Genomic DNA, 13,608 nt, shown 5'->3' with positions numbered 1-13,608 from the left:
ACCCCCCCAGTTCCCCCAGCCGCTCCCCAGCAGACCTGTGCTCCAGACCCTGCCCCAGCTCCGTTGCCCTTCTCTGGCCACGCTCGAGTCACTCAATGGCCTTTTTGGGGTGAGGGGACAAAACTGAACCCAGGAATCAAGGGGCGGCCTCCCCAGTGCCGAGCCCAGGGCTCAGATCCCTTTCTGTACATCGAGAAACACCACGAGCAGGATCCCAGGAGATCCCCACCGCAGCGCCGTGCGGGGCACGCGCTCCAGCTCTGCCCCACGTTTGATTTATTTTTCCCGTTATTTACTGTGGTCAGTCCCGGGAAGTGGCCGCTGGTCGGGCCTGTGCTGTGGGGCAGCCCCACAGAGGCACTCCCAGCCCAGCCCCCTCTCCTTCAGGGCTGGCATCAACCGTAACCCAAATCGTCTCCTGATGCCGGAATAATTCGGAGCAAGAGGAGAGATCCGCAACCCGACAGTGAGGGGTGCCTGCGCCTGGCAGCTCCCTGTGCAAACTGGGCTTGGTTGGAATCATGCTGCAGCTGTGCCTCCTCTCGGAGACTTGTTCCCATTCCGCTAAATTCTTCCTGATACCCCCAGGTCTCAAAATGGCATTTTTTTATTCTAAATGTTTTGCCTTTGGAATCTGCTAGGCTGGACAAAGCACTGCATTTCCAGGAAAGTTTCCTCTTTACATTACCCCAAGCATTCAAGCCCTGCAAACTCAGAATGCAATGAAAACTCACTATTAATAATTATTGGTGTACAAACTAGGATTAATAACCAAGAAAGAAAAACCAAGGGAGCACTCTGAGCACAGACTGGGCCATAGCCCTGCGCTGCTGGGGCCGATAAAGAGCATTTTCTGTTCATACTGGGAGACCTGCGGTGGGAGGGACGGACACGGGGCAGCGAGGGAGAGCAGCTGCCGTCGCGTTTGGTTATTTACTTCAATTAAGCAAAGCAGAAGAGCTGCAGTTGCGTCAGTGGTTGGATTTGTGTTGAAGACCAAAATCCATTTTCGTTCCACCTGAGCCGCGGCCACCTGCGATGCCAAGCGCTGACTCAGCGTTGCCGGAGCGCACCACGGCCGGCGACAGAGACCTGCCCTCAGCCCGGCACTGAAGCCAAGCCCTTCGAAGCCTCGCCAGAGCCTGGCTTTATGATCATTTCCTGAAGGACAGAGCTTTGAAACAAACCAGCGACCCTGACAACAGCTAGCGGAGATTTAGCTGGTCTTTTCCTAAACTCAGCCCCCCCGGACCTGCTGTTCAGCGGTTTGTGTCAGGGCAACGTCAGCAGATCCCAAAGTCAGCCCAAAGACTCCCGGATAAAACCTGTTTTAACCAAGACAGAATGGACTGAGTTTTATCCCAGGGCAGGCAGGCACACAGACTGCAGACTTCAAGCCTGTACGTAAATACACCCATAAATATCCCAAACTTCCAAGTCAGCTCCCTGGAGAGACGCTGGATCAGTTCTGCGCTGCCGATGCCGCAGCGGGGAGCGGGGAGCGGGCTCAGCGGGCAGCACCTTGCCCACAGAGCTGGCGATTTATTCAGCATCTGGCAGGGCAGGCTCTCAAACTGGAGTTTGACAGGAGCAGAAGGTGCGTGAAAAGCAGGAGCAAGCGTGCAAGTCCCTGCTCGGCCCTGGCAGGAGCTGCTGCTCCGCACGCAGAGAAGGGTGAGCGGGGATTTATCGCTGGGGTGGTGAACTGGGAGGACAAAAATTTGCTTTCTCTTCCACCTACGGCTTCCTGCCAGAAGGTGTGAGTAACCCTGGCAGTGCTGGCAGGGGGGATCTGAGCTTTTACCCGGCTGTTGAGGACCTTACACGGCGAAAGGAAGCGTGTGTGCACGCGTGTGTGCGCTCACGCGTGGGCAGGCAGGGTGAGAGCCAGCAGAAAGCAGCAGGAGCAGGGAGCCAGCATCCAAGGAGCAGCTAAAGAGCTCCTCCTGCTGAAACCCAGCTGGGAAATGGGGCTCACGGGCTGTAGGTACCATCCTTCCCAAGCAGGAAGGGGGAATTTCTTACTTCAGGGAGGAAATGCCACGCTACAAACACCACACAGACATGCGGATACCCTGGCCACGTCCCAGCCCACGCACATCCCCTGTTTTCATCCTGTCCTCCCCCGTCCATGCACAGTGTGGGCAGGAACCCTACAAAAATAACACCAAAAGCAAGGAGCAAGAGGAAACTGGTATCATCTGGGGAAAGGATAGACATGGGAATATCTGCCGTCGCCACCGCACTAGGTAGCAGACAGTTCGGTTTGACCGGACTGAAAAAAGATAAAAAAACAACGCACTGATGAAAAAAATTATGCGGGCTATTATTATAAAAAGAGGACACAGCTGGATGCGGGTCTATAGATCAATCTGCACAGGAAATAGGGAACACATTAACGCTGTAAAATATATCCGAATAAATATAATGCAACTGTGCTCCTAACTGAGCAGATTAGGACGGGATTACAGCGCAGGATTATAGGACCCCATCAGGCGCTTTCATATATTTTGGCATCTAAAGATTAGATATTTTAAAGCTTCGGTGCATGAAATGAGCCTGGCCAAGGGAGCTTGGAGAAGCAGCTACGGCCGAGGGATCGTTCCCAGCACCCTGCACCTGCAGGGGTATAAACACGGCCCCTGAAGGAGGGGCAAGGGCTGAGGAGGGGGGTCTGCCTGCTCAGCCCCCCACCCCGGGGCCCAGCCTGTGCAGGGCAGTACCAGCGAGAGCCGGGCAGCCGCGCAGACGATGCCCTGGGAAAAGATTATACGATTATACCTTTCCTGGTACGGCGTTTCAGCTTTCTGCCATTTAACAATTTGCTGTGACAGAGGCTAAATCCACCCCGTTGTGTCTGAGAGCCTTTGAAGGACTTGCCTGGTACCTAACAAGGTTTTGCACATGTTTCGTAGCTTCAGAATCGGCAGCAAGTTCCCCAATTTCATCACAAAAGGCAGGGAAAGCATTTCCTCTGTTTTAAACCTGTTGGCCAGAAATTTCATATGCATTCCCCCCAGCTCCTCTGTTGTGGGAGACAGCAAGTAACTTGCTACAGGCGGATCCTGATTTTACACACATCTGCTGTAATCCCTGCCAGTCATCTCTTTTCCTCAGATGAAAGCCTGTTTAATCACCCAGTGCAGGGACAATCCCATCGCTCGGAGCTCTCTGCTTTCTCTAGCCCAGCTTACCGCATGCCTTTGAAATGGGATGGCCCATGCAGGCTGCAGGATTCGAAATGTCAGCCCCCAGAAATTTATATAAAACCCGGTCTTTTACCGTTACGCACGTTACATTTTCTGAAATGGTGGTCGCCTTTTTGTCTACGTAAAGAGGGACGCGGGGGACTTTTCAGCAATAGTTCTTCTGCAGGAGTATTTTATCTTTTTGCCCATGCGGGTCAGTGCCTTGGGTGGCCATCACAAAATCCTGGTACTCACCAAAAGCCTTGTGCTATTTCAGGATCTGATCCTGTCACCCACGTGCCATAGCTGTCTGGGAGAGGTTACCAAACTGGAGAACCTTTCCAGTAAATTTAGCATATTTGATCTCTAGTAATACTTAGACAGTGAGTAAGGATGTAGATGAGCAATAACATTCATTCTGGCCCTGCAGACTGAATATTTCACTCCCTTATTGCTTTTCCTGACAGACTTGTACCAACGCAAGACACACACCACATCAGACACACAAATCACAGCCCTTGGGCCATCGGTTTGTCCCCAGAGGTCTCTGGTGTTTCCTCTTGCTGTATTTAGCCACAGTAAGTATTTTTAATTTCCAGAATCAAGAGATACCAGCTATCTGGTCACAGCACTCGTTTTATCACCAGCACCTCCACCTGCCGTGCACCAGCACAAGCCGCCACTTTGTCCTTCTCCTCGCACATCAGACAAGGCCAGAAGTGATTTGGGGTAAAAGAAAAAAAAAAAAATGAGTGAGGACGAGTTTTACCATCACTTTGTCTCTGAGGACGTGCAGGTGCCCTCTCCTCCCCGCGGCCCAACTCCTTCCTGCACCGGCCGAGTGCTTGCTCTGCGCTGGCGGCATTTCCCAGTGCAACCAGAACAGAAAACATCCTGCAAAGGGCTATCTGCTGGCCGGTCTTCGTACAAGAGCTTCAGCACGGCACCCCTACATTTTAAGTTTTTAATTAACTTAACCTACAAAAGCAACAGAACGGGGCAGAGCATCCCAGCGCTTTCTCGGGCTGCAGGAGCTCCCGCAGGTTTCCTGTGGGAAGCCTGGGCAGGGCTCGCTCCAAGTGAAGAGAGTTCCCTTGTGTGCTGCAGGGAGAACTCGCCCTCCTTAAACCAAACCTCAACTAAATATAAAGTAGATCAAATACAAAAAGAAAACCACACGCCCAGCTCCGAAGGTTGCCGTGTGGGTTAATCCAGCAGCGCCTCTGGAGTCTGTGACCTCCCTAAATACTTTCCACCTGTAACACTTGCCAGCAGAATGTTTTGCAAAAGTTGCCTGGGTGCTTTTGCAAACGTGTACATATAATATTTCCCCTTCAGGCTCTCAAACTGCAGCTGCCCGAGCGCAGAGATGCTATTTTAGCCATCCATGAGCAGAACGTTGAGAAGTTTTACAGTCACAGCTTCCCAGCCGTGAAGACAAACCCAGCCCCATAATTCGGTTTGAAAAGAGCTCAAACTCCAGCAAAGTGTGTATGGAAGGAAGCCATGCGATGAACACCCCGTTGGATAATGAGACACCAGATTGGCTTTGCAAACGGCGTTTTGTCTGAGAGAAGTACTATTGTCATCAGAAACAAAGATCATGTGCTGCTGCACTTCCAGTTATTCAGTAATAGGCTGAACTAAGCTGTATTCGCTAAAGCAATTAAAGGAAAAAGAACTAATCATCCTACAAATAAACCAGCTTATGCATATTAAGTGTTTCTTGTTAACAATTCATTACTTTCCACGCATAGTTAAATACCTCTTTAAAAAAGATGCTTTTATTGGGCTGTCTTTTGGGCTGAAGACATGTCTGGAAGGTGAAACAAACCAAGCTGGAAAAGAAAATGTTCGGGCTCTCAATAAAACTAGAAGAGCCTCTGTACTTCTAAAGCTAGAAGAGCAAAAATCTACAGAGCGCAGCAAGTGATGACTGCTGGAAAACCAGAGAAAATCAGCAGAGCCTCCGCACAGCCCTCTGCTGCAGGAGCCTCCCTCCTCCGGGGTACGATCGATGGGAAAGGCGATATTTTACAGCTCTTCCTGTCAGCCGTGACAAATGCACATCCTTAAAATCGAGCATATGCTTGAATCCGTCAGCTTCGAAAGAAATTAAACGTGTGCTTTGTTTTAGTCATGACTAAAGGCTCCGATGAATGAAGACCACTCCATTTTATAAGCCGAGAAAGAGAAGGTGCATGAAGCGACAGACACGGAGCCCGTGCTGGAGCTGAGCATGCAACCGCAGCCCATGGCGCTGGGCAAAGCCTCAAGGCCAACACCAACTCCCTCTGCACAGTCCCAGAGCATCTCATTAATTAAATTTTTCTGTGACTTAAGAACTCCGTTTCCAGCAGGTTTGGGGATGGGGTATCCATCCCTAGAGAAGTTCTCTCCTCCAGCCCGGGCACGTTTTCTGTGCAGCAGCAAGCAGAGATGAACGTTGCTGTTGAGTTTTGGCCAACGCGTTTTCGACTCAGCAGCAGCCAGACTCAGTCTCAGGGAGGTGTCTGTACATCAGGGCGGTTCGCAGGATAATCTTCTGCGGAGGAAGCTTAAGACACCAGATCAGAACCCCTTTGCGGGAACGCTGTGTGACTGCAACGTTACTTGTGCTTCTCAGCGAGGGCGCAGGAGGTGTTAAACCATGTCTGGGGGCACCAACACCATAGAAAGCGCAGAATTAGCAGAGAAATTGGGTAAATGGGAATTTTCGTGTGTGTACCGACACCAACCGTTCCAAACACAACTGCCTCGTAGGATTAGGATCATCAGAAGCGGAGCAAAAGAATTTCTCCTTCGAAGGGAGGCAAGCTTCCAGATCCAACAAGCCCAGTTAGTCAGAATCTCACACCGGTGTCCCCCCGGGTGAGCAGGGGGGGGACACCAGGGGTTGCTTCTGTCAGAGCTCTGCTCTGAGCGCAGCGCCCCCGGGATGCCGTCCCGCTGCCTTTGGACATTTTCCCTTTTCATCAGTTGAACGCTGCGGGCTCAGTCCTCTACACATTTCCGTCAGCTTTCAAGGTGTAACCCCAAGTTGCTCCAAGGATTCCCTCGGTGCCAGCAGAGCAGAGGTACAAAGCCCTTTGCCATTTCTCCTGCCGCTGGCTCAAAAACACTTTTCACACTCTCACTCCCCCCTGGACAGTGTCTCCAAACAACAATTTTCCCCAGCCAGCAGCTAAAGCTGTGACACAACTGCGCTGTTTCCATAAAAATAATAAACGTGTTGCCTTATTTCAATTTTAAGCTCAGACTGGCCTTGGGCAAAAGTCAATCTCTAGGGAAAGCAAATGTTTTGAAGAAAATTTTCTTTTATTAGAAGCACAGAGAATGTATCTACGTCCCATACGGGATGTCATCCTTTTAAAATAGACCTCTTCAGAAACAAATCAAAATGACAACTGAGAGACTGAGCACACGGACGTCGTCGTCCCACAGCCTACACCCCCCGTCCCCAGGCTGCCCCAGCTCCCTGCATGGAGGAGGTCCCTCTCCTTCGCACACACAGAACATCTATTTCCCAGCCTGAACTCAGCCAGACTCTGGTTCTCAGGCTTTCAGTCCCTTTGCTTCAGTTTTAGGGCAGAGTGAGGACAGACATTGCATCAAAGCGCCAGCCACAGTCAGAACACCTCTGTCCTCCATGTCGTCACGCCGCTGTCCAGCCATAACGCACATAAATAAATGAGTTTTCATTAAAACACCGGAAAGAGTAAATACTTCTACCCAAATCCGAAAGAGGCAGTTCAGTAGATGGGCACAAACAATGAAGTTAACTGAGTTTAGCTTACAAAGGAAAAAAATCAAAGTTTTACGAGACTCGGTCACACGCAATTACCATTGCTCAAAGTCGCGGTAATTCTTACCCTGCTCAGAAAGTCAGAGAAGAAAATCTGCTAAACCCGGGAAGGCGTTCAGGTTTTTTGTAAGCCTGCCTGCAGGTGCGCACGGGTCGCTCAGTCAAATTTCCCGTGGTGTTAGCTGTTTGCCGCCAGAGCCAGCACCGAGTACCCAGCACCGAGCACCCAGCCAGTACCTGTACTTCATCCCCGTCTTGGCCCGGACGGTCTCGTGCAGCGACAGCCCATGGAGGTGCAGGAACTTCTCCAGCTGCTTCAGGTCGGCGGCTGGGCTGGGCTTCACCGGGCAGCGCTCGGCCGGCGGGCGGGCCCGGGGGGCCGCGCTTTGCTTTCGGCCTTTCAGGAGGAGCCCTTCGCTCGGCTTCTGCAGGCTGGGCTTGTGGGGCGGGATGTCTGCGCAGGAGGGCTTGTACAAGTGCATGGTCCACACGCGGGGCTGCAGAGACGCCCTCGATGCCCAGCAGGTGCCGGAGCGCGGGGACTTCAGGAGCTTCCACCCAACAGTGTGTGGGGAGCAGAGCCCGGAGCCATCACACCCCCACCAGTGTAAGACGGTTTAAGCTGGGTTGTGTTGCCCACGAGGACCACAGGACTATGGAGCACTATTTTGCTCCCAGCCATTCTTTATATTATCGCAACTGGCTCATTTTAACCGATGCCCAGGATGGATTCTGGCCAAGATCAGCAATCTTGTTCATCTCCTGAAACCTATAATGGTCAAGTACTCCAAGGGGTAAGGACTGCCAGTGGGAATAGAGCACCGACCCTGTTTCCCAGGTCTTATATTTAGATAATGAGAAATATTTGTTTGGGATGCAATCCAAGGCCGACAAATGTAAAACAAATATTCTCACAGGGCTTATTTCAGGCCTAAGGTCGGGCTGATGAATACTGCAAGCATCTCTTATGCAAGTCATTAAAACATTTTGTTTTCTCATAGTTCGTTGTGAACTCTCACAGCTCTGGTTACCTGGTCTGTGAACATCCCCAGCACCTGCAGCCTCCTGGGGCTTTGTCAGTTAATAAGAAAACAAAGGCTACGGAGCAGGCAAACACCGAGAGGAAAAAAATAACATAAAACCAGACAGACAAGGGAAATACTTGAGAAAGGAACGAGCTACGGGCATTGGAGGCAGGGCAGGGAATAAGCACCAGCTTTCGCTGCTGCAGGAGCCCCTGCATGGATGGGCAAAGCCCCTGAGATGCCACCAGCCACTACGAAACCTCCTGCTCCACAGAACCGGCTGCTTCCCGGCACGGTGCACCAGGCGAGGACAGGTCTGAGCGCTACGCCTCAAAATAAACGTCCCAAAACCAACCAACAGTTATTTCACCGCTGCTAAAGAGCAAGCAAAAAGTTTCTGGTTCTCAGGATCTTCATCCCTGAGGGGTGATGGGAGAAAGAGCACAGGTTTCACTGTGTCACCAAAGCCACCACCCGAGGGCATCCAGCACCCTCCAGGTAAGATAACACCCAGGGGGATGGCAGCGACCTTCCCCGGCCAGCACCAGCCCACAGCGAAGAAATGCCGACAGCGTACGACACACACCACGGAGGTAGATTTCTGAGGGTCTTCCATTCTCAATATCAAGTCATTTTCTGACTGTCATTTCAATCCCAAATACACTGGAAAAATAAGTTAAATAATCAAGTGATGGATGTATCATGAAGTCAACTAATCCTTAAATCTTTCAAAGCAGATAAACAAAGACTGATCCCAAACCTAGAACATATTTTAAAAGATTATAATTCAATGTCACAGAGGGGCGTTTGGCATGGCCACGTGCGTTACCCAGCCATTCTTTCTCTGCAACTGTTGTCCCGAGGCCATGAGAGCACTAACGGACCTTCATATCCCCAGCATCGCAGGCTGGGGCAGCGGGCGGGTCCCGTCCTACCCCCCTGGTACCCCCACACAGAGCTGCCTGAAGACGGGGACCCCGTTCCCCCGGCGGTGACCGAACCGCAGCACCAGCGGTGGGGTGCAGGAGACGTTTCCAAACTCGACTCTGCAGCATGGAGGGAGACGTGCCGCTGGCTGCAGCCATCCCTGTCTCCGTGTCACAGCGGGGGCTGTAGCTGTGATCTCTGCGGAAGGTGCCACGGACAGGTCTGCAGCGAGGCTTTAGCTGAGCACGGGCTGCAGCTGGGACTCCTTATACTCACTCTCCCCGTCTCCCAAAATAAATCCCCCTTCTGCTTCATCTCTGTCAGCTCCAGCTCTCTCCTCATCGCTAATGCGAGGTGAACCAATGGCAAAGAAATATTTCCACAAGCTCTTCTGAATTTTTTAGATGCGAGAGTTTCACTGGAGTTTTAGGGGCTTGTTTGGAGCAGCACCATTAGAAAGAGTTTTCCCAGAAGTGACTCCCCGGCGCTTGGCTGGCACAGCACTGCGTGAGACCACGGGTGCCTGAGCAGGGGCTGCTGCGCCCCGCGAGCGCCGTGCCCAAGAAACTGCTCAGTCAGTCTACAGACCCCCTCGTATTTCCTTCACTGGGCTCATTAGAGATTTCTGCACTTAGTAACTACTCGCTCCTCCTCTCATAGTTTTATCTTGTTTTTCTTCCAGTTATCCTGTTTCTAATTTTTATTCTAATGACATTTTGATTCATTTCTACTCCCTGCGTGTCTGTCAGATCTCAGTTAGTGCCAGGCACCTCAGGCATCCCCCTCCCGTCTGGGATTAGGGAAGATTTTCCCTGACTTCCCAGATGAAATCCCCGCTGGTACTGATGCATCTGTGGAGAGCTGGGCAAAATGCTGAAGCCCCCTCGGCAGCAGCCCGGTCCCTTGCGGCAGTGAAACCCACGTCCTCCCTCCACCAGCCCCCGAAACTGCCCCGAGCGACCGCGGCCGCCCGGTCACCACGCTGGTGCTGTTTGGGGACAGCAGGACAGAGACAGCAACGCCAGGAAATTCGTATTTCGGTTCCTATTTCATTAAGGCTCTTACTCAGTGCAGGAGATTAGAGAGTTGCACGTCTAATTTCCACTAATACCGATATCCCCTCACTTTTTTCTTTTTTTTAAAGGAGTAAGATCAGATTCTGGAAGCTGTGACATTTAAGATCGTTGGAATTAGAGATTCAGCAGCTGCAGGTTCCCCCTCCCCAGTGGCTTGCTTGCCGCTGCCTGGGTCCGGGGAGGGAAGGGGGACCCGGGGCCAGCAGCACCCAGCCGAGGCTCTCCGGCCCTTTTCTCCTGTCACGCACACAGCCCCTGCACGACAGCGGCAACTTTTCACCTAAATACAAACAAAACTACGGCCATTTGGACAAAACAGCTCATGAGAAATAAGGCTGGGTAACCACAGGTAGTTTATACCGAAGAAGTTATGGAAACTAAGAAACAAGTTTGCAGAATTTTCAGCTCTAATGCACATCCATCGGGTGCAGGAAAAAAAAAAATAAAACGAATCATCAGAAAAGTCAGATTAAAGCCTAAAGCTCTCTGCTGTCCTTACTGCCATCCTCACCACCAGCAGCAGCGTTTCCTGTAGCGCAGGCTGCTGCTGCGAGCGCGGGGTACGTACCTGTGAGGCATGCCGGTGGTGTAGGCGATGGTGTACTCGTGGGAGAGCTCGCAGACCCGCAGGTACCAGTTCATCTCCAGCTCCCGCAGCAGAGCCAGCCGTCGGGCACGCTGCTGCGGCTGGCCGGCCCGCGCCCGGCCCTCCTTCACGCTTTCCGAGGAGCTCTTCAGAGTTCTCTCCCTGCTCCCCAGGGAAAGCACCGACTGCTTCCTCAGCTTCAGCGTTTCCTCAGCATTTTTACCCCCCATGGTCCCCGTGCGTGCCGCCAGCATGTTGCGTCCGCTCTCGGTGCAAAGGCAGCACCCCAGCACTAAGTCGCTGCCCTCAAATCATTTAAACTGATTTTCAGCACGCACTTCCCTCCCCTATAACCTTATCTCGGGCCACAAAGCTGTAATTAGATATGTGCCTGCGGAGCTTAACCAGAAAGAAGAGCTGCAACCTTCTCATGGAAACATCTGTAGCAGCTTCTGCTTGCCAGCGCGCTTCGGTTTGCAACGATTGAGGACGGTTCTTAAAAAACAACGTATAAACACCTGCGACGCCGCGCACCCAAACTGGACTCGTATGAAACAAGGTGTTTGGATGGACAGTAGTGGAAAAAAGGGTCCAGCTCACTAAAGGTGTAAACGCCGGAGGGCTCCAACCAGCGTAAGTCACGCGTGTGCTCCCCTCGATGCCAAACCTGCAGCCACGTGGGCTCAGCCCAGCAAATCGCAGCCGATTCCCGACGGATGCGGCCCTGGAGCATCGGTGTCCTCACCAACCGGCTGTGTTAGAGCTGAGCCAGCCCGTCCATCCTTCCTCCTCCTCCTCCTCCCACATGCAGTGCTCCGGCTCTTCAGGTCGCCCCATGCAGCAGAACTTCCATCCTCCAAGGGATTTGTAAAAATTGGGGTATTTGATCGCCTTTAAGACGAGAACAAAGTTACGGCTTTTCCCCGTTCATTTGTTTGCTGAGCAAATGGTGTTTTGGGGAAAAATATATGAAAGGAGCGGATCCTAGAACTGAATTAATTTCCCTCTCTGGTTTGAAATGTAAAAGCTGATATGGAGATTACAGCACTAATCACAGCAGCCACTTTAGGAGCACAAACATGTCCTTGTTTGGAGAGAGGCAGGCAAAGAGGAAAGCAGGATTTTAAAGCCATTGCATCAAAAAGAAGAGTAACCCCCCCTCCCCGTGCCCTGCACGGAGGACACGTCCGTCTCACCGGGAGAGGCGACCTGCAAGCAGCTGCAGAGGGATCAGGGCTGGATGGAGATCTTCAGGGGAGCAGGGAAAGGGAGCTCTGGAGGTCTCTGGCCCCGTCTCCCTCCTGCAGCAGGTCTGTCACCAGCCCTGGATAAGTTTTCTCACCCAAGTCTTACAGACCCCTAAGGCTGGAGACTCGCCAGCCCTCTGGGAAGGTGAAAAACCTTTTCCCAAGGTCCAGCTCGAAGCTCCGGAGCTGTGGCCTTCCCGGGGGGGTTGGATCCAGCACCTTCCCCTCTCCCCTCCAGGCACCCCCAGGCTGCTGCCGGCTCCCTCTCGGCCAGTTGGGACCAGCCCGGCTCCCGTCACCCCTCCGGGACCAGGGTCCCTCCAGCCACCTGGGCAGCCTCTGCCAGTTTAGCTCTTTTTAGGTGTTTTTTTTAAGAAAGCAGTTCCATTCCCTTTGGAAAGAAGCCCTACAAAACTTCTACAGAAACTAGTGTTATCTGACCCATTTAGCAGAGATGGCGCTAAAAGGTTCTTTGGAAAGTTTGCAAAAACTCTAGAAAAATGATTCAAAATTCGAGTTGTTACCAAATTCCAGGTCTGTGCCTGTTCTAAGATGTTACCTCATTTGTCATTAAGCTTTCTAGCACTTCCCAAAAAGGAAAAGGTTTCCAGCAACACCAGAAGCCTTTAAATCAACCCTGAGCAGCTGAAGTAACACGAACTCATTTTACAGATACGTAGTCTCAAGCCTTGTAAGATTTTGCAAGCTCTTTCACTTGGAACTTGGCTAACAAAAGCAAAATAAAGTTCTTAAACAGTTGTATAAAAGGCCCATTGTGCTTCCCCAGCCTTCCATGTTTAACATTTCCTTAACCACAGAACCACCCTGTTGTTCCCAAAGACCTTACAAGGTATCAGTCACCTTAAAAGTAAACTAAATTAAAAGCAGATGCTGACAATTAGTTCCTCTCTAAATGGGGCATTGTTGGTTGTACAGCAGGCTATTGTGAGGGGAGATGTTCCTGCGATGTCTCGTTTAGGTAGGTAAGGTATCGGATATTGTCTCTTGGAGGATTATATCTTCTGGCAGGTAAGGAGACCCTGGCTCACCTTATAAAAGATGCAGAAAGATTGCTTTCCTGAAAGCAAAGCTAGCCAGCTGGCTTTAAATATTGATACAGCATTTCTGTGGCTGTATTGAAATACTCGGCTTCCCGGCCAGCCCGCCGTGACCAGGGTGACCAGGGCATGGCCCTCCTGGGGGGCGACGAGCCCCTGGCCCCGCAGCCTCTCGCTCAGCCTCACCCGCCTCGCGCCAGCACCCGCCAGCCCAGCCCTGACCATCGCTACGCCAGGACGAGTCGTTTCCCAGACCAGGGCTGGTGAGTCCTCCCTGACCAGTTTGCCATGAGCTCCCCGTCTCCGGAGCAGGGAAAGAGGGGAGGAGGCAGCGCCCGGGGGGAGCCCTCACCCACACCCGCTGCGGGGGTGCAGGACCGGGGTGCAGTGCTCGAGCGAGCGGAGCATCAAACGGATCCTGCCCCGGGCTGGGGCACCCCCGCCCCTTATATTGCTTCTTCCAGGCAATCGCTGGTTAAAGTCATAAGCTGTTCTGATTATAATTACTTTTAACTTAGTTATACACTGCATAAATATATAAAAACATGCTCAGGAGCTCTGCGCTTGCAACTTATTAAAACCTAAGAGTTATTATTAATACTCCAGGCTTCGAAAACTTCTTAAACTGCTTCATAAAATTTGATTCCTATTCCAGCTGCTGTCCCTGGAGTTGGACACCCGATACAGAACCCTCTC

The 13,608-nt window shown here is 51.8% G+C and overlaps 1 protein-coding gene across 2 annotated transcripts in view; it reads right to left on the bottom strand.

The window, feature by feature from the left end:
* The window catches only part of KCNAB1 (potassium voltage-gated channel subfamily A member regulatory beta subunit 1), a 69,406-nt gene extending 57,736 nt beyond the window's left edge, over nt 1-11,670 (bottom strand). The window contains exon 1 of one of the 2 annotated variants that reach the window (XM_026854787.1): nt 10,590-11,670. In XM_026854787.1, the coding sequence (XP_026710588.1) occupies nt 10,590-10,861 (272 nt within the window). In that variant the 5' untranslated portion in view covers nt 10,862-11,670. Of the gene's footprint in view, nt 1-7,230; nt 7,639-10,589 lie in introns of those variants that run through there. The other variant, XM_026854789.1, reaches the window with a different exon arrangement.
* Nucleotides 11,671-13,608: the final 1,938 nt, after the last annotated feature.

This window comes from Athene cunicularia, assembly GCF_003259725.1.
Source record: "Athene cunicularia isolate RWA chromosome 9 unlocalized genomic scaffold, athCun1 chr9_part1, whole genome shotgun sequence".
NCBI classification, from domain to species: Eukaryota; Metazoa; Chordata; class Aves; order Strigiformes; family Strigidae; genus Athene; species Athene cunicularia.
The sequence above is the reverse complement of the archived record's forward strand: the minus strand, read 5'-3'. Positions and strand labels throughout refer to the sequence as shown.